This window comes from Salvelinus alpinus, chromosome 1 (genome assembly GCF_045679555.1).
Source record: "Salvelinus alpinus chromosome 1, SLU_Salpinus.1, whole genome shotgun sequence".
NCBI lineage: Eukaryota > Metazoa > Chordata > Actinopteri > Salmoniformes > Salmonidae > Salvelinus > Salvelinus alpinus.
Window position 1 is genome coordinate 43,956,234 of NC_092086.1, and position 27,835 is coordinate 43,984,068.

General features: G+C 45.5%; 1 protein-coding gene across 5 annotated transcripts in view; it reads right to left on the reverse strand.

Moving 5' to 3' along the window:
* Window positions 1-788: 788 nt before the first annotated feature.
* Window positions 789-27,835, reverse strand: part of LOC139538026 (histone deacetylase 5-like) — a 98,153-nt gene continuing 71,106 nt past the window's right edge. For 3 of the 5 annotated variants that reach the window (XM_071340203.1, XM_071340120.1, XM_071339983.1), the window contains 17 exons: window positions 27,002-27,109; window positions 16,911-17,148; window positions 16,576-16,781; window positions 16,114-16,416; window positions 13,411-13,564; window positions 12,094-12,227; window positions 11,732-11,852; window positions 9,817-9,866; window positions 9,469-9,576; window positions 9,173-9,228; window positions 8,858-8,945; window positions 8,510-8,727; window positions 8,221-8,339; window positions 7,760-7,893; window positions 7,532-7,616; window positions 7,242-7,407; window positions 789-7,008 (listed from right to left, as the gene is read on the reverse strand). In XM_071340203.1, the coding sequence (XP_071196304.1) occupies window positions 6,969-7,008; window positions 7,242-7,407; window positions 7,532-7,616; window positions 7,760-7,893; window positions 8,221-8,339; window positions 8,510-8,727; window positions 8,858-8,945; window positions 9,173-9,228; window positions 9,469-9,576; window positions 9,817-9,866; window positions 11,732-11,852; window positions 12,094-12,227; window positions 13,411-13,564; window positions 16,114-16,416; window positions 16,576-16,781; window positions 16,911-17,148; window positions 27,002-27,109 (2,328 nt within the window). In that variant the 3' untranslated portion in view covers window positions 789-6,968. The remainder of the gene's footprint in view (window positions 7,009-7,241; window positions 7,408-7,531; window positions 7,617-7,759; window positions 7,894-8,220; window positions 8,340-8,509; window positions 8,728-8,857; window positions 8,946-9,172; window positions 9,229-9,468; window positions 9,577-9,816; window positions 9,867-11,731; window positions 11,853-12,093; window positions 12,228-13,410; window positions 13,565-16,113; window positions 16,417-16,575; window positions 16,782-16,910; window positions 17,149-27,001; window positions 27,110-27,835) is intronic. The other 2 variants (XM_071340043.1, XM_071340067.1) reach the window with 2 other exon arrangements.

Sequence of the window (27,835 nt, forward strand, 5' to 3'; positions counted from 1 at the left end):
TGGGCGTGTCATGGATTGATCACACTTCACTGAGCGGTCCAATTCTCCACCACATGACTGGTTGATAGAGTTGAACCGATCTGGACCCCTAATTGTCCTGATCTAGTAATATTTTATTAGAAGTCCTTCTCGCCACAATAAAAGTCATATGCTTTTTCCATGTCAAAGAAATAACTGTCCGACTTGCTAACTGGTTGAACGCGGCACATGTATTACTGCAACCAGTTTCCCAAGTCCGACATTTCCGAGTTCGACTACTAGGCACCCTAGCACATGAACGGCGGCAATAGTTCTTCTCAAGATGTTGCAATATTGGTGAGTAGGCCTATGCATAAAAAACATTTAGTTAATTCACTCACTGTTTGGAGAATGAATTTGAGGGTTGCTTTGACCATACTTATAAACATCCCTCATCACAAGCACCAGAGTTAAACATCCATGCACTTGGCATTTCCCATTCATCTTATTTTTCCACCATAAATGTATACGTGGAGTGGGCAGTCCTAAATAAATGCTTTTGACTTGCCTGTTACACGCCTGAAGCCTCATTCAATGATGCTAGTATAGCAATAATCTGACTGGACCAGGGCCCGATTACGGACTGGGGACTTGCCCTGGAGACCCACCATATAGCATATAAAACACGTCATAAGCCATGACAAAATGTGTACAATTGCAGGAAATTCATTTTAAAACTGCAAACTGAGATAAAAAAATATACTTTAAAATAACCACTCATCGACTTTACTATTCAAAGCCATGTATGTTATCCCACAACCAACACTAAATGAAAGATTTCTACTCCTCTTTGTATTGGAGCAGTGAATCGCTTTATTGAGTTTGACAATTAACAGGCCCACTTAAAAAATAAAAAGATACTGAAATAGGATGTCACAACATTACAATGAGTAATAAAAAAGGGCTTTTTTAAAATATACACAACCTGAAATAACAGTAATCAGACTCAACATTCCCTTTAAGATCCTTGCTAACCCACAAGGTGGCGCTGTGCATAATGCAACTCATGAAAAAAAATTCAAAGGGACAGCGATTTTCATCAATAATAGTCACAGTAATAGAGTGCTCAAATAGCGTGTATTGCACATGTGTACACATATATGCACTTATACACGTGAGTAGCAATTAGTATAAACACATTTGTATTGTCGCAACAGTTAAGCATTTGAAAAAACACATGACATTAAGGAATGTGCTTTGATCAATTCAAAACGTCTGCATTAGTTATGACCAGAAGAGAGAAGGAATATATTTAAAATATAAGGTAAAAGACAGTCACATATTCAAACATCCAACCACAGAAAGTGGAGATTGAAACACCAGCGCAGTGGAAGGACAAAGAGACACACTTCTCTTTCCAAAGTCAAAAAAATATACAATTACTCTTTGAACCTTGACGATCATAGGTCACTACATATACACAATGTATGAAATATCAATAAATATACATTATTTACTGAATAGCAAAATAGTGTGGCAGCAACAATAAAGCTATCTTCACATGGTGGATAAGTCGATATAATTTACACAGACTTGGACGTCTTCCAGTATCTGTTTAGACAGAAAGAACACACTTGCATGGTTGCCACTTGTAGTTGTTGTTTTGTCTAAAGGCAACACACAAAAACATTCCTCTATTCTAAGTAGACTTTCTTGATTTGAGTGTTGTTTTTTTTGCTGCCCCTCCAACATACCCACAGGAAAAAAGCCCTGACCTACAAAACACACGTCAGTAAAATTAAAGAACGGGTAATTCTGTCATTTGCCATCTCACCCACAGGACAGCCCAATAACCCTTATATTATGCCATACAAGGTGGAGGTACAAAACTATGCACCAAATCTCAAAATGGTCAATGATCGAAATGAAAACATTACAAAACAAGGTCACAACAGTCCCATGTACTACAAGCACCCCCCCCCCCACCCCACACACACACACACCATAGCCACATGTAAAAGGAAGTAGGAACCGCTGTGTATATTACATGCGAGTACAGTGGCATCCACCAACAATTTTGCAAGTGATGAGTGTTTCAATTCCTACCCCGATGACATGATTGTGACAACACTGTGATTAGAGTTCGTTCAAAATGGCAAATGCCAGTTTTTTCTGTGACATCAGGTCACGTGCTCCGCCTGGGAAGTAATACCACTGGAAACCAACACCGAAAGAGCATACCATGGTCGGTATGACAATAGGAGCTATAAGGGTATGATGTTAAAGGGGTAGTTCACTCACAATTCAAAGTTTGACATTTTCAGACCTCGAAGGTGCTCTAATCTCAACATGATTCCAAGTCCCACACCATTGGTTAAGTAGATCCAGCTATACCGTGCATTCGGAAAGTATTCAGACACCTTTACCTTTTCCATATTTTGTTACATTACAGCCTTATTCTAAAATGGATTAAATAGTTTTCCCCTCAATACCCCATAATGACAAAGCAAAAACAGGTTCTTAGATTATACATTTAAAAAATGTAAATATAACATTTACATAAGTATTCAGACCTTTTACTCAGTACTTTAGTACTTGAAGCAACTTTGGCATTATGCTACAAGCTTGGCTCACCTGTATTTGGGGAGTTTCTCCCATTCTTCTCTGCAGAGCCTCAAGCTCTGACAGGTTGGATGGGGAGCGTCGCTGCACAGCCATTTTCAGGTCTCTCCAGATGTTCGATCGGATTCAAGTCCAGGCTCTGGCTGGGCCACTCAAGGACATTCAGAGACTTGTCCCGAAGCCACTCCTGCATTGTCTTGGCTGTGTGCTTAGGGTTGTTGTCCTGTTGGAAGGTAAACCTTCACCCCAGTCTGAGGCCATGAGCGCTCTGGAGCAGGTTTTCATCAAGGATCTCTCTGTACTTTGTTCCGTTCATCTTTCCCTCGATCCTGACTAGTCTCCCAGTCCCTGCCACTAAAAAACATCCCCATAACATGATGCTGCCACGACCACGCTTCACCGTAGGGATGGTGCCAGGTTTCCTCCAGATGTGACGCTTGGCATTCAGGCCAAAGAATTCAATCTTGGTTTCATCAGACCAGAATCTAATTTCTCATGGTCTGAGAGTCTTTAGGTGCCTTTTGGCAAACTCCAAGCGGTATGTCATGTTTCTTTTACTGAGGAGTGGCTTCCGTCTGGTCACTACCATAAAGGCCTGATTGGTGGAGTGCTGCAGAGATGGTTGTCCTTCGGGAAGGTTCTCCCATCTCCACAGAGGAAATCTGGAACCATCGGGTTCTTGGTCACCTCCCTGACCAAGGTCCTTCTCCCCCAATTGCTCAGTTTGGCCGGGCGGCAAGCTCTAGGAAGAGTCTTGGTGGTTCCAAACATCTTCCATTTAAGAATGATGGAGGCCACTGTGTTCTTGGGGACCTTCAATGCTGCAGACATTTTTGGTACTCTTCCCCAGATCGGTACCGACACAATCCTGTCTGAGCTCTACGAACAATTCCTTCGACCTCATGGCTTGGTTTTTGCTCTGACATGCACTGTGAACTATGGGACCTTATATAGACAGAAGTGTGCCTTTCCAAATCATGTCCAATCAATTGAATTTACCACAGGTGGACTCCAATCAAGTTGTAGAAACATCTCAAGGATGATCAATGGAAACAGGATTCACCTGAGCTCAATCTCAAGTCTCATAGCAAAGGGTCTGAATACTTATGTAAATAAGGTGTTTTTTTATTTTAGATACATTTGCAAAAACAATGTAAACAGTTTTTGCTTGGTCATTATGGTGTATTGTGTGTAGATTGATGGGAATTTGTTTTTAAATACATTTTAGAATAAGGCTGTAACGTAACAAAATGTGGAAAAAGTCAAGGGGTCTGAATACTTCCCGAATGCACGGTATGTTCCAAACCCAAATGAATGGGAAAGTTGGATACTGGCACTGTCTAAACTGGTGAAATCAGATAATCTTTCCCATTCATTTGGGATTCAAGCATATCTGATTTCACCATTTTAGAAATCAATTTTAGAAAAAATCACCATTTTAGAAAACCTCTAAAACTTTAAATTTTGGATTGAACTAAGCTAGCCCTTTGTGTTTCATATGAAAAAGGGTAACTAGTGAGGGAGTAAGGCGTTGACACCCCTTTAACGTTTATGAAAACATCGTCACTGTATAGTTATTACAGTATGTAGATAAGTTCAATATACAGTTGTGTGACAAAGGGACAAAAGTACCTTACGATGGTGAGTGGACTGGTAGAGAATTGAATATATGATTAGAGGGAACAACTCTACAGAAATAACCTATTCCGTAATGATAGTTTTTTACCTCAAAGAGGACAAATGAGATGCAGAAGACTTGGTCAGTGTTGTTACATTGCTTGAAATAAAACAAAATGATCAATGTAGACAAGCACTCTGCACCACACATTATCTTCTGAGAGTATGCTGGTTAAAGTGATTCTCTAGTACTGTTGTATACTTTTTAGCCGGTAGTTCTGAAAGTTGTGCTCACGAGCAAAAAGTGGGCCCCAACAATAGTGTATTACGTGACATATGTGCACCATGTCATAGATCTCTCCCTTTCTCTGCTGTAGATGTACCATGTACATTTCGCTAGCTGGCGAGGGGCAGAAGCTCATTGGTTTTACTCAAATTGCTAGAGGGCTGGCCCAGGTGGGGGAAAAAAGGAAAATGCCGCAGCACAGCATCCAAAAAAACAGTGGCTTTTAAACTTGGGATTGCGTAGCTAATTGAGGTAAGACAGTAATTCTGCTCATAGATTATGCATGTATGAACTACACAGACACATCCAGCCCAAAGCGAGAGGTTTAAAAATACTTAGTAGTCGCCAAAGTTCCAGAGCATGTCTTTAAGGGAGGTGTCGGTAACCATTCTCTAGTAGATATACTTGATTTGTATGAATTCCTCAAGCATGATGATTGTGCTAATTCCCACTGAAAATATATATATTTTCCAAAGTATTTAATTTGTGTGATCATATAGGCGTCAAGTGCAAACACTTTTCATTGATTGAGAAATATAAATATTGATGGCAACAGAGGCCAGATAACACAGCACCTGGACACTAAGTCAAACAAATGGTTTATGACAGCTGACAAGTGGGCAACAGTTTCCAGGATTTGGGGTATTGCAGTGTAATCTAAAGTGGTGCTTGCTCATGATTATTTGCCAAATGAGATCCATCCCATATCACCATTTCTGTTGTCTCTTTTTTTGTGTGGAAAAAACAAATGGCACTTAGAAAAAAGGACAAAACATTGATTGCAAAACTAACACAATGTGTGCTTGCTTAGGTGGCTTCTTTTTTTTTTTTTTACTCTTCTCAAATATAATATTCATATCCAATTTGATTGGATTAACACACTGTTATTGTCATTATTCGTATACATCTTATACAAAATAAAACGTTTGTTTAAAAAAGTGACCAAGTTCAGTCCCTCCTCTCTAAATAAATGGAAAAACAATGAGTTTGTTATTGAACCGTCTCAGGTTGAGGGGTTTGCCAAAGCAGGAAAGGATGCAGTATTTACAAGTGACAGGAAGTGACATAGCAAAAAGTTGGTCGTTGTAGCGTTCAAATTTCCTCACAATCATACCGTCAGCCGCATATGTACGGGTCGGAATTGATAAAGGACGCAAAAAAAAAAACTCAGTTAAAGTCACACTGACCTTTGACCTAGAGTATTACACAAACCCAGAAAGAGAGAGGACATAGGAGTAGAATCCCATCTCTGCGGAGATGGCTAAAATGGTGCATTCTCTGGAGGAAATTAAGGCATTTTGAAAGAAACAAGCAAACAAAACAGACATGAGTGTAACAAGTGTGTGGATTTGTCTTTCTGTCCTGTGTTCTGCTAAGTGGTGGTGTAGTTGGTGTTAACAGGGATATTTAATATAAAAGGCACCAAGTTCTTCTAAAAACGTCTTTCTCCAGTCTCATGACCACCCCAAGTCTCCCAGTCGCAGCAGCAAGCGTGAGACAACAAGTTCATAATCCAAGTATTATTCCACAAAATCCTTCCTCGTCCAATCCGTGGGCTTCCATTGCACCAAGCGGTAAATTTCATTGTGGGTATGTATGTGTCCTTTTTTGATAGTCCAAACAAAGTAGAAGGGTAAAAACCACCTCAAAATGCATTCTCTCCCATACAAAGTGGAGGGAGCTGAGGCTTCCTGAAGAAAAAAGAAAGGCTGAATTGGAGAGATATGTTGTCTCCTTCAGCCAGTAAGTCTCCCTTGGCAGGATCCACAGCTCGACCTCCACTCCACAACTGATACAGTGAAAGGAATATACAGTATATATATATATATATGCAAATATACATATCATATGTTTGTGTGCTGCTTTGAACAGATTATTGAATAGACGCATGAGAATACCAAATGACAGACAAAATAGGAACAGAGGTTCGCATGCTCTGAAAGGAAGAGCATTATTCATTGATACAACCCCATTGTTGTTCCTCTGTTGAGAACTTAGTGTGTATAGTATAATGCGGGTGTGTGAGTGTATTTGTGGCTGTTGAAATATTTTTGCTGCTTGTTGGCTTTTTCAGTTCTAATGTTCCTGAAAAGTATAAAGTATGACAAGAAATGTACAAAGCTTCTCGGGCCCCAGAGCCGAGGCACACTCCGGGATCCACTGCCTTCTGCTTACAAAAAAGATTGAAAGAAAAAAGCAAGACACAGGCTCCTCAAAAGGTCCCGCCTCTTCCTGCTTCTCCACCAATCACGCATATCCGCCGCTGGCCCCTTTAGGTCAGTGTGTGTGTGTGTTCCGCCTCTCCTCTCCCACACACACTTTAACAAACTCACCTCAGTGAGTTGGAAAGGGAGGCTAGCACATGTCCATCAATCCTCAGAAAATGGAAAGAGGTGAGGCGAGGGCTGGAAAGAGGAGAGGATGACAGAAGGCTAGTGCCGAAGAACATGGAGACAAAGGTGTCAAGACAACTCTCCGTTTCCTCCTACAAGACAGGCTCCTCTTCCATTGGCTCTTCTGTAGACCTGCAGGTACACCAAATAGGAAACAGCACGACATAGACATTAGCCTCTTAGTCATGCCAAAATAAAAGCCCCTACCAACGAAGGTTGGGCAAAAGGTATATGATAAGTCTACACCTTAACAAGTCTCAGTGGAACTTCAGGCCCACAGCCTTGTGAATGAATCTGATGTCTTAAAAACAGCCATTCCAAAACCACATAAAATCCCCAAAAGAGTGAATGGTGCAAGTGTTTACCTGCTGGTTTCCATGGAGGTGGTGGAAGCGGTGGCCTGCTCAGTATCCACGGTAAGCGATGCCATGGCGGTGACCGTGTCGGCCTCGTCCTTCTCTCTCCGCTGGGCATCCATTAAGGACTGGCCCACCGTGGTAGCCAACCTTTGGAGAGAGCTCCAGTGTTTACCTGCAGGGAGAGAAAGAGTCGTGTCAGTTTTAAGGGTGACGTGATACACATGACGCAAACACAACTAAGTGCATATGTGCAGGTAAAACACAATGATCATTTTGATTTTAGCGAACGAACTCACTCTGTATCTCGATGACCCTCTCCAGAGAGGCAGCAGCTTTTGGACAGGGCTTCTGTTGCAGGACAGCCTGTGGCAGGGGGTCCAACTAGAGAAACAGGTGTGAGAGAGAGATTGGGATGTAAAAACACAGAATTTCCTCTCTGAACAATTACATCCATCTCTACCAAATGACATGTAGTGTATGTGACATCACGCCACTTTCCCCTCCTATAGCAGATAATGTCATACCTCATCGCCGAGCAGGGCCGCCACACAGGACTCGGAGGCGTCACAGATGGCCGTGAGGTCGTGACCTCCTTCCAGCGCCAGGACCACACGTCCCCCCGCCAGCTTCATCAGCTGCTTGGTGAGGTGGCCGAAACCTGAGGATGGTTCAACACTGTACTGACGCTGTACTGAGTATAATCTGAGTAAATCATGAATTGATGTAAATAGGAGAGGTCTGCAAGGGAATTTTAGTTTTGTGCAGGTTTATGAAGAAAAGGCCCCATATGATAGGAAATAATTGAGGTACTTCAATATTCCTATGGAGTCTCTTGGCTTTTCTTCTAGTGGTTAAATACTATTCTTCCAGCAGGGGGTAGTAGTGTATATACAATTAGCTAGGGGACCCTCCTATAAAAGCACACACTACGGAAAAGGCTTGGCAGAGAAACTGACACGTAAAGACGGAGTAATGTTCAACTTACATTTAGCAGTGACGTTGTATCCTCCCAGAGGGGACTGGTGGCCCTCCACAGCATCAAACCCAGCGGACACTAGGACCACGTCAGGGGAAAACTCGTTGGCTATGGGCATCACCACCGTCCTGTATAACAGACAAGATGGAAAACAACATTTTATTTTCTTACGTTTCCAGATCATCTGCAAGAACTAAGCAGTGTGGAAATTGCTAAATAAGCAGAGCCTGTTCATATGAATGGAAGATCAGTGCCAATGTTGCTGCTCGTTCAGCTAATGACCAACAACAGTCTTCACCTGAAGGCAGTCAGGTACTCCACGTCACCCATGGGCGGTTCTACGCCCCCTGTCCAAGCGATGTTTGTGTTGAAGCCAACACCAGGTCCAACCCCCACCTCTTCAGGAGCCCCACTGCCGGGGAAGAAGTTTCCATCGTCGTAGCGATGAATGGAAATGTAAAGTACATTGGGGTCGTTGTAAAAAGCCTGCTGTGTCCCATTACCATGGTGAATATCCTGGACAGAGAATGGATATATGAACAATTATACATGACCAGCATTGATCAAATAATGTGTGGTATATGTTTTGGTATCATGACAACACTAGCACATACAGGGCCTCGCTAACAACATACGGCCCACTCACCCAGTCCACGATGAGGATCTTGCTCACTCCTAGTTTCTGCTGTAGCAGCTTGGCTGTGATGGCCACTGAGTTGAAGAAGCAGAAGCCCCTGCAGACAAAGACAGACACCAAAGACATCCATTTTTCTTTTATCAGCAGAAACAGGGAGATTGTTTAAGGCCACTGCCCAGTAGTTACAATAATTGGTACAAGCGTCCATTTTGAGTATCAACCATCGCACACGTCATGTCTCTATGGAACTTCAACCAACTCCCTTGAAGCCTCCTAGCCACTCCCCTGCCCCGGCTCTACCCATGATTCCCTGGGTGTACTCACATGGCAGTGGATTCCTCAGCGTGATGGCCTGGTGGACGCACCACGGCAAAGCCGTTCTGAAATGGAGAGGAGTGAGAGAGAAGCGGTTCATGAGAAAATGTTGTAGGCATATCCATCAACAAAATTAAGTGACTAAGTGCTTATTGATCAGGGTACTACTGTGTCCACCCATGAACAAACCCACAGGGTATATTACATGATTATTACATATTGTTCATTTTAAATTAAGGTGTAAGGTTGCCCCTGACAACTTTCAATCAAACAGTAGTGGAACGGAGAGAGGCTGGTAATGTTACCTTCAGTTCCCCGGCGGCCACTTTGAAAGCCAGCTCGATGACGCAGCCAACAGCCATTCGGACAGCGCCCGAGGAGTGCATCTCGTTCCACACAGTGTCACTGTCCACCTGCAGAGGGCAACAGAGAACACACTCATCCCCACCCTGCTACTGTTCTTTTAACGCTGATAACATGATGATAACACTGCTGTAGGTGATGTAATGCTCAGCTTTGTGCTGCTTATGTTGAATGAAAATCCTACAATTAAACTGCATGACATTTTCTGAAATTGTATTATTATCCAATCTCTACCTCTAAATAAAATGTCAATGTTAACTCCATTCTAAATGGATGGATGGATGACTCACCCCAATGCCTCCACAGGGCAACACAGCATACATCTTCTGACTGATTGGACCTTAAGGAGCCAATGGGGACAGGGAGCAAAGGTTAGGTTGTAGTTTAAACAAGTTAAACACTATTTAGCCATATTTCAACATTGTATCACACACCTTTTAGCCTTCCTAGCAGAGTTATTTTCCCAAGATGCTTGGGATATGGTTCATTCGGAAAGTAGTCAGACCCCTAGACTTTTTCAAAATGTTGTTAAAGCCTTCATTCTAAAATTGATTAAATGTTTTTTTTCTTTATCAAGCTACACGTAATACCCCATAACGACAAAGCAAAAACAGTTTTTTTGACACTTTTGAAAATAGATTTAAAAAAACTGATATCACATTTACATAAGTATTCAAACCCTTTACTTAGTTGAAGCACCTTTGGCAACGATTACAGCCTTGAGTATGACGCTACAAGCTTGGCACACCTGTATTTGGGGAGTTTCTCCCATTCTTCCCTGCAGATCCTCTCAAGCTCTGTCAGGTTGGATGGAGAGCGTCACTGCACAGCTATTTTCAGGTCTCTCCAGAGATTATCAATCGAGTTCAAGTCCGGGCTCTGGCTGGGCCCCTCAAGTACATTCAGAGACTTGTCCCAAAGCCACTGCTGCGTTGTCTTGGCTGTGTGCTTAGGGTCGTTGTCCTGTTGGAAAGTGAACCATCACCCCAGTCTGAGATCCTGAGCAGGTTTTCGTCAAGGATCTCTCTGTACTTCACTCCATTCATCCTTCATCATGTGCCTTTTACTGAGGAGTGGCTCCAGTCTGGCCACTAACATAAAGGCCTGATTGTGGAGATGGGAGAACCTTCCAGAAGGACAACCATCTCTGCAGCACTCCACATGTCCAATCAGCACTCCACCAGAGGAAATCTGGAGCTCTGTCAGAGTGACCATCGGGTTCTTGGTCACCACCCTGACCAAGGCTCTTCTCCGCCGATTGCGCAGTTTGGCCGGGCAGCCAGCTCTAGGAAGAGTCTTAGTGGTTCCAAACTTCTTCCATTAAGAATGATGCAGGCCACTGTGTTCTTGGGGACCTTCAATTCTGCAGACATTTTTGGTACCCTTCCCCAGAACTGTGCCTCGACACAATCCTGTCTCAGAGCTCTACGGACAATTCCTTCGACCTCATGGCTAGGTTTTTACTGACATGCACTGTCAACTGTGGGACCTTATATAGACAGAAGTGTGCCTTTCCAAATCATGTCCAATCAATTGAATTTACCACAGGTGGACTCCAATCAAGTTGTAGAAACATCTCAAGGATGATCCATGGAAACAGGATGCACCTGAGCTGAATTGAGTTACATAGCAAAGGCTCTGAATACTTATGTAAATAAGGTATCCTTTTTTTTCTTTTCTTTTTATATACATTGGCAAAAATGTCAAAACCTGTTTTCGCTTTGTCATTATGGAGTATTGTGTGTAGATTGATGAGGAAAAGCTTTTAAAATCCATTTTAGATTACGGCTGTAACATAGCATAATGTGGAATAAGTCAAAGGGGTCTGAATACTTCCCGAACTGCAGTGCTGTTTTGCAGCTGATCCAGTCCCCCCCCCCCCCCCCTCTCTTCTATGAGACCCAGCCTAGCTATGAGTCACCCAGACGGGGGTGGACGGGCCCTTTCCCCTCGACCAGCAGGTCTAAAAATACTCCCCTGCGCCTGTCAGGGGAGCTAAGCCTTCAAACAATCCACCTGACTGCGTGTGAGTGTGTGGGTGGATGGATGGATGGATGGGAGAGGGAAAGTCACTACTTTCAAGGATGCTTGGGGCAAATATTGTTTCCACCATTCGAGCAAAATGGCTAGGGAAACACACATGCATGCGTACACACACACAAATATATCTGAGGAGTAAAGACATGAAGAGATGAGGTTAGGCACCTAAGAGCTTCTTGCTGTCTAGTTTCTGTCTGTTGAGGGGACTGGTGCCATACAGCAGTGTGTGGTATTCTGAATGCACAGTCTGGATCTCATCCAACGTGGCCTTCCTCCCCCGAATCCTCTGTACACGGTAAAGGAAAACACACGTAGCACACAATACATCAATTTCATTCAGGGTTATGTTGTATTGCTAATTGAGAAGTGATTTTTAAAATGAACTTGAACTAATAATGGATAAAGCTCATTCTCATCTCCACATATAGCTACCACTCGCTTGTTTAAGTTACTGAGAAGAAATTCTCTTTGGAAATATGGAACGGAGCTGGTTGCTATTCTAGCTGTAGTGTGCAGGGAGCCCTCACCTCACAGCGGCCCAGCAGCCCAGTCTCCTGCAGCCGGGACCACACACTCTGGATGCGGCCGGCGTGCTCTGGGTGGATGTGGGTGTTCCCACACATACACTGGTGCTTCAGCATAAAGGTGTCGTACACCAACCCTGAGAAGGAGATGATAGGAGAGGCAGAGAGAAAAAGAGAGGAGGGAGAGAGAAAGAGTGCAAAAGAAAGATGGAAAAAAAGGGTTGGCATGAGTGAGATGGAGAGCGAGAAAGATAAGGGAAAGAAAAAGAGAGAAAGAAGAAAAATTTGGCTTTTCAAGGCAGGGTAGGAAGAAGACCAAGCACAGGGCAACCTGTCTCCAACTTCTCTCTCAGAACAAAATGGTGACACCCCATTACCCAGCAGGTCAGAGCATAATAAGATCATAATCTCAAATTGATTTTTTCATGTTAGGACCTTTGGAGATGTTAATGATTCCATGGTGGAGGATGGCTCCATGTCATCCTGCCATCCTGGTTTCATCAGATCCAACCCTGCAGGCTCTCGCCATTATTCTTTTCTCTGCTGAAATAATTACACCCAGGCAGGCTGCTTGCCTCAGCCCTTATTGGACTCATCACTTAGTACAGGGGTTCCTAAACTTTTTCACTCAGGGGGGCCCCCTTCCAGCATTAGGAAACATCCCACGCCTCCAACCACATCTATTTACACCTTATTTTTGCAATTCCACACATTTTTTTATTGGTTGCATAGACAATTTTAGTTTTAAAGCAATTCTATACATTTTGCCATGTCTAATGTGTATTCGTGATAGTAGAGTGACAAATAAAAGTACATCTAAAAAAACAAAATAAAAAACATTAGCTGATCTGAACATTTCTGACAAGTTATAAATAGCTCTCTAAGGTGCAGTGACTGACATGACAAGAGGAACTGATGATGCACTACCCAATTTCGAAATTGCACCTTGTGCATTCTACTATTCAACTTTCAAGAGTAAGTTTAAAGCCGGACTGAGTTCCTGCCGACCCCTCGCCACGCCCCACAGTTTGGGAAACATGGACTTAGTCAACACGTCCTATTCTGCAGGGCCATTTGACCATGGACTGGCTAGGGAAGTGTTTTTTTTCTGAAAGTGTCTTTTCTCTAAAGGCCAATGGCTTTCGTTAGTGTTTAACTAATAGGGATTCATTGCTAAAGCTCTACTATCTACCACTATGACAAAAAAAATACAGCGATTCAGATAGATAACTAAGTTGAGACAGCTTCTTTCATATTGTTCAATGGGTCCTGATCGTCTCACTTTGTATGTCATCTGTTCCAAAAACCAAAGCTGCGTACCTGTAGTGAAGAGGTGCTTGATGGGGACCTCACCCATGGGAGCCCCCTTGACGCTGGCAGTGGCAGGGGAGGACTGGGCCCTTCCCAGAGGTCTGTGAGGCATGCCCGAAATGGACAGGGATGCCTGGAACACATTGAGCTGTTGCAGGTGATACTGGTCGGAAAAATCGGGGACAAAATAACAAATAGAGAAATTTTGAATACCAACTAAAGCTTTGAATAATGTCTCATCATGAGACACTGACTGGACTTCAGTGTGAGGGAATTGGCTTAGTATATAAAATCAGCTCTGTGGCTTTCATTGGTTACATCAGATAGAAATACTGCAACCTTGAGAGAGAAGTGACATTTCACAATAGCTGCAAACTGAAGCTGCCACCTCAGGCCAATGGAACGAGGGGAAAATGGGAGGGAGGTGGAGCTAAATTAAGCCTGTTATAGACTAAACATGGGCCCTGGGTAGAAACTTAAAGGCAAACACTTATCCCCATACAAGCCTCAAAAGGCAGGGCAGGACAAGGATCGAGTCTTCCCAACAGCCAAAAGACTACTCTGACAATTCCCCAGCTGTAAACAGTGGCTGAGCTAACGGGGCTCTGCTTTCTGTCAATGAGAGAAGCACCACACATCCAGACAGGAGCTGTGTGAGCTCTAGGAAAAAACTAACGCGACAGATGCGCCTTCTAACAGATCAAATGACAAGGTTCACGGTTCTTATGCATCTTTTTTTACCTGCGGACGGTTTGTTTCAAGACCTTGATGGGAGCGGAGTTTACGCTCGCGGACGCGCACACACACACACACACACAGGTCCGGCAGGACCACACCTTGCTAACCCCTTTTTAAACGAGAGATCCTAAGGCAATGCGGGCTCTCTTATGCGTCTCTCTCACCGTCTTTTCGCTTTCTATTGTACAGGGCGGCTCAGATCCATTTGTATTCAAGGCACCACAGCAGACAAGTAGAGCAGAGTCAGAGGGAAAAAAAAGTTCAGCAGGGAGGCAGTGTGTGTGTGTGCGGGGGGGGGACCTTCCGTGTCACTGACTCGAATGCCAAAATAGGTTTTTGAGGATGTCGTCTCTACAGAATGACTGCATACACCCATGCTCCCTCCCTCCCTATGCCCCCCATACCCTAAAAACTCCTATCCCCCTAGCCCGTCACAACAGAAATAGTACTGCAGTAGCCTACCTCCCTGGTGGGTGGTGAATTGGTGTAAAGTGCAGGGGAAAAAGGGGGGAGAAAAGGGCTGGCATGGTGAAGAGAGGGGGGGGAGAAGGGCGGGGGTGGGAGGGAGAGGGGAATGATTCACCAAGGAGAGATGAGTCACAGATGAGTCCATTCACTGAAATGAGAAAAAGCAGCAAGAGCAGGGGAGGGAGGGTGTGTGAGCGCACGTTGAGGGGGAGAAGACGCAGCCTGAATTCTGATGCTGTTCTCTCCTCTGATATTTTTTCTCAATGGTGTGTGGGAGTAGGAGAGCGGTTTATTTTATAATCTCCCTCGCTGCATTGGTTCTTCCTCCCTCCAACGCACAAACAGCATTTCTTAGAGGAACGTGACCACAAAACATGTCCATTCTTTTCCCCTCTTTTTAACGTTACGTATTAATTGCTGTCAATGACCATAATTTAGAGCCAAATATGACAACCAACAGCAACATAGCCAACTGTGGCCGTTTACTGTATTATATTGTAATGTTTAGGTCCTCAAGAGTATGAGGTGCTGATGAGGATCCAAATGCATGTCAACTACTGAGTAGAGCAGCTCTCTGTCTCAGCCAATGACAGCTAAACCCAAATTCAATCCATCTTAATTACCTGTAGTAATTAATTTATATATATATATATATATATATATATTTTTTTTTTTAAATCGTCCACTTGCCCTTTCGCAACTTTTGTTTAACAACTTTTAACTGGAGACGCAGATCCTCTTGGTAATTTGTGAAAGAACTGCAGGCGATTCATTCTCGAGAGCTTGTTCCTTTATTTCCTGCTAAGTGCAATGGATGACTCACAAGTGGGTGGGAATTAAGGCTCTCGTTCTTCTGTAGGGAGCTATGATGATGATGCCTCGCACAGCTCTGCCTTCCGAGAGGGGATACCCTTTTCTAAATCACCAGGTCCCCGCAAAACTGAACCCACCACTCGAACTGGGTGTGAACGCCAATCTATGTAGCCACATCGGTAATGATGACGTTCCTACCTTTTCAACTGCATAGCCTTTGCTACTGATCTTTTGGTAGGTAATTTCTGCAATCTACACCCCTCCCTGGAGTGATTGGTCATTCTAGACAGTTTCTTGCTATTAAGTCATAAATGGCCCATTATAATAGGTACAATGACGAATCAAGTCACTAGGTTTAGTCATCACAGACAGACGTCACTGGAACAGATGTGGGAAGTTCAACAACGAATGGGGTCAGAATATTTTTACTGCACTGTTAGGAGCAAGTAACAAGCATTTCGCTGCACCCGCTATAACACCAATACACTTTGATTTGATTCCAGCAGAATTAATCATAATACAAGGAAAGACAAAACTCATGGTTTATAAATAAACAATTTGCACCTCTAATTGGCTCTCTGATTTTCTTACAGAAAGTCATCTTAGTGTTAAACTTGCAGGGTAATACATTTTGTTTTTCTCTATCAAAGTAAAATTAAATGCAAAATGTCTTTAAAAAAATTCAGTATTTACTTGGCCGTAAGGTACGCCGTCCTCATCACACTCCCTCAGCTCAATGGCCTCGTCTTCATCATCCTCTTCCTCCAGGTCGCTCTCTGTGCTCTCGCCCTTCAGGGGGGTCAGCAGGCGTTCTGAGGGGGGCGACGTCCCCCCCGACTCTTCCTTCTGGAGCCTCTGCTCCTGAGGACGCCCCTCCCCCAGATGCTCAGACTCCGCCCCCTCCTCCTGCATCTCCTGTGTCTCTGTGAGCTCCTCCTCTGTCTCCTCGGGGTGGGTGGGCGGTTGGCGAGGAAGCTCCACCCCTTTTGACAGAATCTGGTGTGGTTGACAGATAGGGAGAGTTAGACACTGCTGCCACATGTACAGTATACTACACCCCCCAGTCCAGGCAAATGGCATACAATACTTTTTTTAACCTGCAAACACAACCATAACCTCTAATATTGTAGTAGTGTTCCTTGTGGCGCCCCCTACCTTGTTGAGCTGGTACTGCTTCTGCTTCTCCAGGAAGTGCTGGTGCTGCTGCTGCATGACGAGCTGCTGCAGGGCCTGGGGGCTCTGGGGGAGGGGCGCAGACTGTGTGCGGCTCAGGGGCCGGTGGCGCGGTAGCTTATTCACCGTGCGCATACTGTTGGACACCCGCTCCCCCGTCACCAATGGCGACTGACCATACATGGGGACTGGAGGGAGGAGGAGTCAGAGAGACGCATTTCAGAAGAGGCCGTATGTATTTGTATCTATATTTACCTGCAAGTAGGACGCTCTGCTGGCAGGGATATAAGAGTATAAATATATGTTGGTAGATGTACCTGAGAGGAGGGCACTCTGCTGGCGGGCCTGCTCCAGCAGGAGGACGTGCTGCAGTAGGGAGGAGTGACTGCTGTGGCTGTTGGGGGCCTGGGTGGAGTCTAAGTCGTGTTGCATACCAGGTGGCAGGCATGACGCCGGCAGGGACGAGGTGCTGACAAACTTGCCCGTCAGAGCCCCACCCTGACGCATGGTCTGGATGGCCTGCCTCTCCGCCTCCTGCAACAGCTTCTGATTGGCCTGAGGATGGAAGGGGGTTTAGCTAAGTCAGAATGTCTACATCAGAGGACAACTCTGGTTCAGGGGAGTGTGTGCTGGTTTCTATTTGACCTCAACTCAGTGGGATGGAGCAGGTTCAGGCAGTTTTTTTTACGAATACTTAAAAAAAAAAATTAAGAGGCTATTTTTAGAACACAAGGCCCGCACTGGGAAAAACATTTGTGCACATTTACCTTTATGCCAACAGTGACAGGTTCTGACTTCTAAACTTGAAATATTGTTAATCATCAAGTATCCTATGGAAAGGAGAAGGGCCACAGTCTGGTTGTTACACCAGAAGTTAACCTCTTAGCGCTAGGGGTCAGATTTCTTTTTTTGTTGTTGAAAATAATGTCCGTTTACGTTGGGCACGTTTTCTCTGGCCCAGATCGTAGAATATGCATATAATTTACAGATTAGGATAGAAAACTCAAAAGTTTCCAAAACTGTCAAAATATTGTCTGTGAGTATAACAATACTTATTCTTTATGCGAAAACCTGAGAAAATGTAACCCGGAAGTGATATATATATATTTTTTTTTTTATCTGTGTTTCCTGGCCCACCTATCCTCCATTTAAAGGGGTATCAACCAGATTCCTTTTCCAATGGCTTCCTCAGGCTGTGACCAGGCTTTAGACAGTTTCAGACTTTTATTTTGAAAAATGAACAATTGTTTTCAAAACTAGTCAAGTGTCCTCCGAATAGTTCCTGCGCGCGTGAGAGGAGCTCCCCATTTTCCGTTTGTCTCTTATTGAATAGGTAATGGTCTGGTTGAAATATTATTGATTATGTTTGTTAAAAACAACCTGAGGATTGATTATAAAAAACATTTGACATGTTTCTACGACCATTACGGATACTTTTTGGAATTTGTCGAACGGAACACAGCTTTGATTTTCTGAGCATAATGCGCAACCCAAATGGCGGTTTTTGGTGATAAGTCATATTTATCGAACAAAAATAACATTTGTGTAACTGGGAGTCTCGTGAGTGGAAACATCCGAAGATTATCAAAGGTAAGCGATTAATTTCATTACTTTTCTGACTTTCGTGACCAAGCTAACATAAGGCTAGCTTGTTGTAGCATTGAAAGCTACACTCACAAAAGCTTGGATTTCTTTCGCTGTAAAGTATATTTTCAAAATCTGACACGATAGGTGGATTACCAACAAGCTACGCTGTGTTTTGGTATATTTCACTTGTGATTGCTTGATTATAAATATTTTTAGGAATATTTTTGCATTCGGCGCCCTGCAATTCTAGCGGTTGTGTAGGAAAGTGATCCCGTAAAAGGGATCCATAGCTGAGAGAAGTTGGTTATCTGTAGGAGGAATGTAGTGGTGGAGTCAACTAAGGTTGAATATGAGCCAGGGGCTTGGAATGTACTGAGTTAAGGAAAGGCAATCACATGGTTGCGGTCACTGATAAGGGTGGAGAGCTGTGGATTAGTGAGGAATGGGGGTCGAGGTCAGGTCAGGTCAGGTCACCGTAAGGGAGAAGGAACAGTTTATTAACCACATCACTTAACTTCCTGACTAGCAAAAAATATGTAATGTTTAGAGGGAAGGAGGAGAATTCACCTAAATTGGGGTATATACACTGCTCAAAAAAATAAAGGGAACACTTAAACAACAATGTAACTCCACGTCAATCACACTTCTGTGAAATCAAACTGTCCACTTAGGAAGCAACACTGATTGACAATAAATTTCACATGCTGTTGTGCAAATGGAATAGACAAAAGGTGGAAATTATAGGCAATTAGCAAGACACCCCCAATAAAGGAGTGGTTCTGCAGGTGGTGACCACAGACCACTTCTCAGTTCCTATGCTTCCTGGCTGATGTTTTGGTCACTTTTGAATGCTGGCGGTGCTTGGTAGTGGTAGCATGAGACGGAGTCTACAACCCACACAAGTGGCTCAGGTAGTGCAGTTCATCCAGGATGGCACATCAATGCGAGCTGTGGCAAAAAGGTTTGCTGTGTCTGTCAGCGTAGTGTCCAGAGCATGGAGGCGCTACCAGGAGACAGGCCAGTACATCAGGAGACGTGGAGGAGGCCGTAGGAGGGCAACAACCCAGCAGCAGGACCGCTACCGCCGCCTTTGTGCAAGGAGGTGCACTGCCAGAGCCCTGCAAAATGACCTCCAGCAGGCCACAAATGTGCATGTGTCTGCTCAAACGGTCAGAAACAGACTCCATGAGGGTGGTATGAGGGCCCGACGTCCACAGGTGGGGGTTGTGCTTACAGCCCAGCACCGTGCAGGACGTTTGGCATTTGCCAGAGAACACCAAGATTGGCAAATTCGCCACTGGCGCCCTGTGCTCTTCACAGATGAAAGCAGGTTCACACTGAGCACATGAGCACATGTGACAGACGTGACAGAGTCTGGAGACGCCGTGGAGAACGTTCTGCTGCCTGCAACATCCTCCAGCATGACCGGTTTGGCGGTGGGTCAGTCTGGTGTGGGGTGGCATTTCTTTGTGGGGCCGCACAGGCCTCCATGTGCTCTCCAGAGGTAGCCTGACTGCCATTAGGTACCGAGATGAGATCCTCAGACCCTTTGTGAGACCATATGCTGACACATGCACATTTGTGGCCTGCTGGAGGTCATTTTGCAGGGCTCTGGCAGTGCACCTCCTTGCACAAAGGCGGAGGTAGCGGTCCTGCTGCTGGGTTGTTGCCCTCCTACGGCCTCCTCCACGTCTCCTGATGTACTGGCCTGTCTCCTGGTAGCGCCTCCATGCTCTGGACACTACGCTGACAGACACAGCAAACCTTTTTGCCACAGCTCGCATTGATGTGTCATCCTGGATTAACTGCACTACCTGAGCCACTTGTGTGGGTTGTGGACTCCGTCTCATGCTACCACTAGAGTGAGAGCACCGTCAGCATTCAAAAGTGACCAAAACATCAGCCAGGAAGCATAGGAACTGAGAAGTTGTTTGTGGTCACCACCTGCAGAATCACTCCTTTTTTGGGGGTGTCTTGCTAATTGCCTATAATTTCCACCTTTCGTCTATTCCATTTGCACAACAGCATGTGACATTTATTGTCATTCAGTGTTGCTTCCTAAGTGGACAGTTTGATTTCACAGAAGTGTGATTGACTTGGAGTTACATTGTGTTGTTTAAGTGTTCCCTTTATTTTTTTGAGCAGTGTATATATATGAACTCATACAATAATTGTTTTGCTATTTAAAAGTTAATTTATTGAAACCGTACTATCAACTATTTATATCGTGGAACACAATCTTCAAAAAGGCAGCAACCTCAGCAGTGGCACTTGCTTGTAGAAGCCTATCTGTGCAATGGCATAGCTTTGTTTTGTTATTTCAGCAGGCAAAATGCTCTTCTTTCCCAAACCCTTATCACAATCAAGAGACCTATTTTATTGTAAAAAAAAACAAAAAAACATGTAAAATAACTAAATGATATAAAACAGAATTTCCAAATGAAAAAAGTTTCCGGTACAAAGTGATCTCACGTCTGGAACAGTCATTCTCAGAGTGATCATTTAAAACGGGGCTCAATTTGGCGAGGTGAAATCATTTGAATCCAAGATGGCGTAGCAGTCGGACGTGTGTTTGTATTGTCCTGTAGCGTGTAAATAGTAAATAGTAAATAGTCTTCGTATTTTTCGTATACATTTCGTATATATTTTAATTTCACTTTCCATCTAGGAACTGAATATACATTCCTACATTCCGCCTCACCCAATGTGGTACGGACCTGCTATTTTTTTATACTTTAGAACCGTAACCCCAAGCAGAAGCTAGCCAGATAACTAGCTACTAGCTAGTAGTCAGTTAGCCACTGCTGCGGTCTTCACCCTCAACTCGGACACAGCCAGCTTCAATACCGGGCCAATACCTGCCAGTCTGCAAGCGCGATATCAACCCAGAGCATATAGGACTGCTTTTTCTCTACCACATCACCGGATTCCTGACGCAAGCTCTGGACAATTACACCGTATCATCACAGCTAGCTAGCTGCAACCGAGTGGCTACTACTGGCTAACACCTCTGTCCCGAAGCAAGCACCAGTTAGCCTTGAGCTAGCCTCGAGCTAGGCCCATCTGCCGGCTAGCTGCAAGCGCGATATCAACCCAGAGCATATAGGACTGCTTTCTCTCTACCACATCACCGGATTCCTGACGCAAGCTCTGGACAATTACACCGTATCATCACAGCTAGCTAGCTGCAACCGAGTGGCTACTACTGGCTAACACCACTGTCCCGAAGCAAGCACCAGTTAGCCTTGAGCTAGCCTCGAGCTAGGCCCATCTGCCGGCTAGCTGCAAGCGCGATATCAACCCAGAGCATATAGGACTGCTTTTTCTCTACCACATAACCGGATTCCTGACGCAAGCTCTGGACAATTACACCGTATCATCACAGCTAGCTAGCTGCAACCGAGTGGCTACTACTGGCTAACACCTCTGTCCCGAAGCAAGCACCAGTTAGCCTTGAGCTAGCCTCGAGCTAGGCCCATCTGCCGGCTAGCTGAAGAGCTAGCGCCACTGCCACTGCCACGAAGCTAGCACCAGTTAGCAAACACAATTCTACAATTCACAACCTCTCTTTCGCCATCGCCATCTGGCTTGGATTCTCTGTCGACACAACCACGTCTGAGCAGACCCCCTCCGTCTGAGCAGACCACCCCCCGGGCTACTAACTTTATACGCCGCGTGCTAGCTTAGTGGAGGCCTCCTCTGCTCCATCAACGGCTGCCCCCTGGACACTATGATCACTTGGCTACATAGCTGATGCATGCTTGACTGTCCATTAATTCACGGTACTCCATTCTGTTTATTTGTGTTTTACCTGTCGGCTCTGTGCTTTAACTCAGGATCTGTGTGTAGTTAATCCGACCCTCTCTGCCTAGTCGTCGCCATTTTTACCTGTTGTTGCTGTGTTAGACTAACACCCTGTTATTGCTGCTGTTATCTTACCTGTTGTTTTAGCTAGCTCTCCCAATCAAGACCTGCAATCACTTTATGCCTTATTGTATGTCTCTCTCAAATATCAATATGCCTTGCATACTGTTGTTCAGGCTAGTTTTCATTATCATTGTTTTGGTTTGCAATGGACCCTGTAGTTCCACTCTCCGTACCTCTGATACCTCCTTTGTCCCACCCCCCACACATGCGGTGACCTCACCCATTGAGACCAGCATGTCCAGAGATACAACCTCTCTTATCATCACCCAGTGCCTGGGCTTGCCTCCGCTGTACCCGCGCCCCTCCATACCCCTGTCTGCACATTATGCCCAGAATCTATTCTACCACGCCCATAAATCTGCTCCTTTTATTCTTTGTCCCCAACGCTCTAGGCGACCAGTTTTGATAGCCTTTAGCCGCACCCTCATCCTACTACTCCTCTGTTCCTCGGGTGATGTGGAGGTAAACCCAGGCCCTGCATGTCCCCAGTCACCCTCATTTGTTGACTTCTGCGATCGAAAAAGCCTTGGCCTCATGCATGTCAACATCAGAAGCCTCCTCCCTAAGTTTGCCTTACTCACCGCTTTAGCACACTCTGCCAATCCTGATGTCCTTGCCGTGTCCGAATCCTGGCTTAGGAAGGCCACCAAAAATTCTGAGATTTCCATACCCAACTATAACACTTTCCGTCAAGATAGAACTGCCAAAGGGGGAGGAGTTGCAATCTACTGCAGAGATAGCCTGCAAAGTTCTGTCATACTTTCCAGGTCTATGCCCAAACAGTTCGAACTTCTAATTTTAAAAATTAATCTCTCCAGAAATAAGTCTCTCACTGTTGCCGCCTGCTACCGACCCCCCTCAGCTCCCAGCTGTGCCCTGGACACCATCTGTGAATTGATCGCTCCCCATCTAGCTTCAGAGTTTGTTCTGTTAGGTGACCTAAACTGGGATATGCTTAACACCCCGGCAGTCCTACAATCCAAGCTTGATGCCCTCAATCTCACACAAATCATCAAGGAACCCACCAGGTACAACCCTAAATCCGTAAACATGGGCACCCTAATAGACATTATCCTGACCAACCTGCCCTCCAAATACACCTCTGCTGTCTTCAATCAAGATCTCAGCGATCACTGCCTCATTGCCTGTATCCGCCACGGGTCCGCGGTCAAACGACCACCCCTCATCACTGTCAAACGCTCCCTAAAACACTTCTGCGAGCAGGCCTTTCTAATCGACCTGGCCCGGGTACCCTGGAAGGATATTGACCTCATCCCGTCAGTTGAGGATGCCTGGTCATTCTTTAAATGTTACTTCCTCACCATATTAGACAAGCATGCTCCGTTCAAAAAATGCAGAACCAAGAACAGATATAGCCCTTGGTTCACTCCAGACCTGACTGCCCTCGACCAGCACAAAAACATCCTGTGGCGAACTGCAATAGCATCGAAGAGCCCCCGCGATATGCAACTGTTCAGGGAAGTCAGGAACCAATACACGCAGTCAGTCAGGAAAGCAAAGGCCAGCTTTTTCAAGCAGAAATTCGCATCCTGTAGCTCTAACTCCAAAAAGTTCTGGGATACTGTAAAGTCCATGGAGAACAAGAGCACCTCCTCCCAGCTGCCCACTGCACTGAGGCTAGGTAACACGGTCACCACCGATAAATCCGTGATAATCGAAGACTTCAACAAGCATTTCTCAATGGCTGGCCATGCCTTCCTCCTGGCGACTCCAACCTTGGCCAACAGCCCCGCCCCCCCCGCTGCTACTCGCCCAAGCCTCCCCAGCTTCTCCTTTACCCAAATCCAGATAGCAGATGTTCTGAAAGAGCTGGAAAACCTGGACCCATACAAATCAGCTGGGCTTGACAATCTGGACCCCCTATTTCTGAAACTGTCCGCCGCCATTGTCGCACCCCCTATTACCAGCCTGTTCAACCTCTCCTTCGTATCATCTGAGATCCCCCAAGGATTGGAAAGCTGCCGCGGTCATCCCCCTCTTCAAAGGGGGAGACACCCTGGACCCAAACTGTTACAGACCTATATCCATCCTGCCCTGCCTATCTAAGGTCTTCGAAAGCCAAGTCAACAAACAGATCACTGACCATCTCGAATCCCACCGTACCTTCTCCGCTGTGCAATCCGGTTTCCGAGCCGGTCACGGGTGCACCTCAGCCACGCTCAAGGTACTAAACGACATCATAACCGCCATCGATAAAAGACATTACTGTGCAGCCGTCTTCATCGACCTGGCCAAGGCTTTCGACTCTGTCAATCACCATATTCTTATCGGCAGACTCAGTAGCCTCGGTTTTTCTAATGACTGCCTTGCCTGGTTCACCAACTACTTTGCAGACAGAGTTCAGTGTGTCAAATCGGAGGGCATGTTGTCCAGTCCTCTGGCAGTCTCTATGGGGGTACCACAGGGTTCAATTCTCGGGCCGACTCTTTTCTCTGTATACATCAATGATGTTGCTCTTGCTGCGGGCGATTCCCTGATCCACCTCTACGCAGACGACACCATTCTATATACTTCCGGCCCTTCCTTGGACACTGTGCTATCTAACCTCCAAACGAGCTTCAATGCCATACAACACTCCTTCCGTGGCCTCCAACTGCTCTTAAACGCTAGTAAAACCAAATGCATGCTTTTCAACCGTTCGCTGCCTGCACCCGCACGCCCGACTAGCATCACCACCCTGGACGGTTCCGACCTAGAATATGTGGACATCTATAAGTACCTAGGTGTCTGGCTAGACTGCAAACTCTCCTTCCAGACTCATATCAAACATCTCCAATCCAAAATCAAATCAAGAATCGGCTTTCTATTCCGCAACAAAGCCTCCTTCACTCACGCCGCCAAACTTACCCTAGTAAAACTGACTATCCTACCGATCCTCGACTTCGGCGATGTCATCTACAAAATAGCTTCCAACACTCTACTCAGCAAACTGGATGCAGTTTATCACAGTGCCATTCGTTTTGTTACTAAAGCACCTTATACGACCCACCACTGCGACCTGTATGCCCTAGTCGGCTGGCCCTCGCTACATGTTCGTCGTCAGACCCACTGGCTCCAGGTCATCTACAAGGCTATGCTAGGTAAAGTGCCGCCTTATCTCAGTTCACTGGTCACGATGGCTACACCCACCCGCAGCACGCGCTCCAGCAGGTGTATCTCACTGATCATCCCTAAAGCTAAAACCTCATTTGGACGCCTTTCCTTCCAGTTCTCTGCTGCCTGCGACTGGAACGAATTGCAAAAATCTCTGAAGTTGGAGACTTTTATCTCCCTCAACAACTTTAAAAATCTGCTATCCGAGCAGCTAACCGATCGCTGCAGCTGTACATAGTCCATCTGTAAACTACCCACCCAATTTACCTACCTCACCCCCCATACTGCTTTTATTTATTTACTTTTCTGCTCTTTTGCACACCAGTATCTCTTCTTGCACATGATCATCTGATGATTTATCACTCCAGTGTTAATCTGCTAAATTGTAATTATTCGATTTATTGCCTACCTCATGCCTTTTGCACACATTGTATATAGATTCTCTTTTTTTTCTACCATGTTATTGACTTGTTTATTGTTTACTCCATGTGTAACTCTGTGTTGTCTGTTCACACTGCTATGCTTTATCTTGGCCAGGTCGCAGTTGCAAATGAGAACTTGTTCTCAACTAGCCTACCTGGTTAAATAAAGGTGAAATAAAATAAAATAAAATAAATTTTCCGGGTTACAAACCAAAATCTGTCTTCTTTTCCATATACAGACGTTCAATTTTGTTTATTCTGCCTTTTCTTTGGAATTTTCCAAATGGATTAACAATTCCACATTGAACACTGCATGGGGATGAATTACAGCCATGACATCTGTTTGGTGAGTAGGCCTAGGCTTAATGATTCTGATAAATGTTTAGGGCGGCTATAGCCTAGGCTAACCAATTCTAAATGGACTAGTAGTTCACAAAGTAGCATAAGTGGAAAATAGACAGGACACAATCTTTCCAAAACTGCAGCACTCGTTGTTAGAACATATTTCCCTACTTCAGCGAAGTAGTCCATTAAGAATTTGTGATAAAACTGTCATCATTTGGCAAGGAATGAAGCTTGTGTATACCATCAGATAGGCCTACAGAAACAAATGCCTATTAAAAACCTAACGGGAGCCTGCGGCTATGGAACCCTGACCTATTCACCGGACGTGCTACCTGTCCCAGACCTGCTGTTTTCAACTCTCTAGAGACCGCAGGAGCGGTAGAGATACTCTTAATGATCAGCTATGAAAAGCCAACTGACATTTACTCCTGAGGTGCTGACCTGCTGCACCCTCGATAACTACTGTGATTATTATTATTTGACCATGCTGGTCATTTATGAACATTTGAACATCTTGGCCATGTTCTGTTATAATCTCCTCCCGGCACAGCCAGAAGAGGACTGGCCACCCCTCATAGCCTGGTTCCTCTCTAGGTTTCTTCCTAGGTTTTGGCCTTTCTAGGGAGTTTTTCCTAGCCACCGTGCTTCTACACCTGCATTGCTTGCTGTTTGGGGTTTTAGGCTGGGTTTCTGTACAGCACTTTGAGATATCAACTGATGTACGAAGGGCTATATTTGATTTGATTTGTGGAGAGGGAGCGGTCGGAACGCAACTGAGTGAGACAAGGAGGGGAAAGGGAATTTAGGGAGAATAACTGTGTGATGCTTAGCTTGGTTTTCTTTTTGTTGTGCCCCACAAATGCACATGTACAAATGGAACACTAGAGTCAAAGCAAATTAACGTCTTCAAGACAACATTTTGATTTCTGGTTAAAGATGGAGTTTTTACGTCCGTTCGAGTACTCATGCCTATCCCTAGTTTCTAGTGTTCAGAATTGCGGTATAGTACTCACGGTGAGGTGCGAGTTGGCTGGCAGGCCCAGGGAGATGTTAGGCAGCGAGGGGGACGTGTAGAGGCTCAGCGGACTGACTGTCCCATCAGCGTGGAGGGACCGCAGCTGCTGCACAGAAAAGAGGGAGGAAAAAGTGATTGAGAGAGAGCGAGAGAGAGAGGGGCGAGCAAGAGAGGAGCGAGCAAGAGAGGGGCGAGCAAGAGAGGGGCGAGCAAGAGAGGGGCGAGCAAGAGAGGGGCGAGCGAGCAAGAGAGGGGAGGGGCGAGCAAGAGAGGAGCGAGCGAGGGCAAGAGAGAGAGAGAGGAGCGAGCGAGAGAGGAGCGAGCGAGGAGCGAGCGAGCGAGGAGCGAGCGAGCGAGAGAGGAGCGAGAGAGAGAGGAGCGAGCGAGAGAGGAGCGAGCGAGAGAGGAGCGAGCGAGAGAGGAGCGAGCGAGAGGAGCGAGGGAGAGGAGCGAGGGAGAGGAGCGAGGGAGAGGAGCGAGGGAGAGGAGCGAGGGAGAGGAGCGAGGGAGAGAGAGAGAAGCGAGCGAGCGAGCGAGAGAGGAGCGAGAGAGAGAGGAGCGAGCGAGAGGCGAGGAGCGAGAGAGAGAGAGAGAGAGGAGCGAGCTAGAGGCGAGGAGCGAGCTAGAGGCGAGGAGCGAGCGAGAGAGGAGCGAGCGAGAGAGGAGCGAGCGAGCAAGAGAGAGAGGAGCGAGCGAGCAAGAGAGAGAGGAGCGAGCGAGCAAGAGAGAGAGGAGCGAGCGAGCGAGAGAGCGAGCGAGCAAGAGCGAGGAGCGAGCGAGCGAGCAAGAGAGAGAGGAGCGAGCGAGCAAGAGAGAGAGGAGCGAGCGAGCA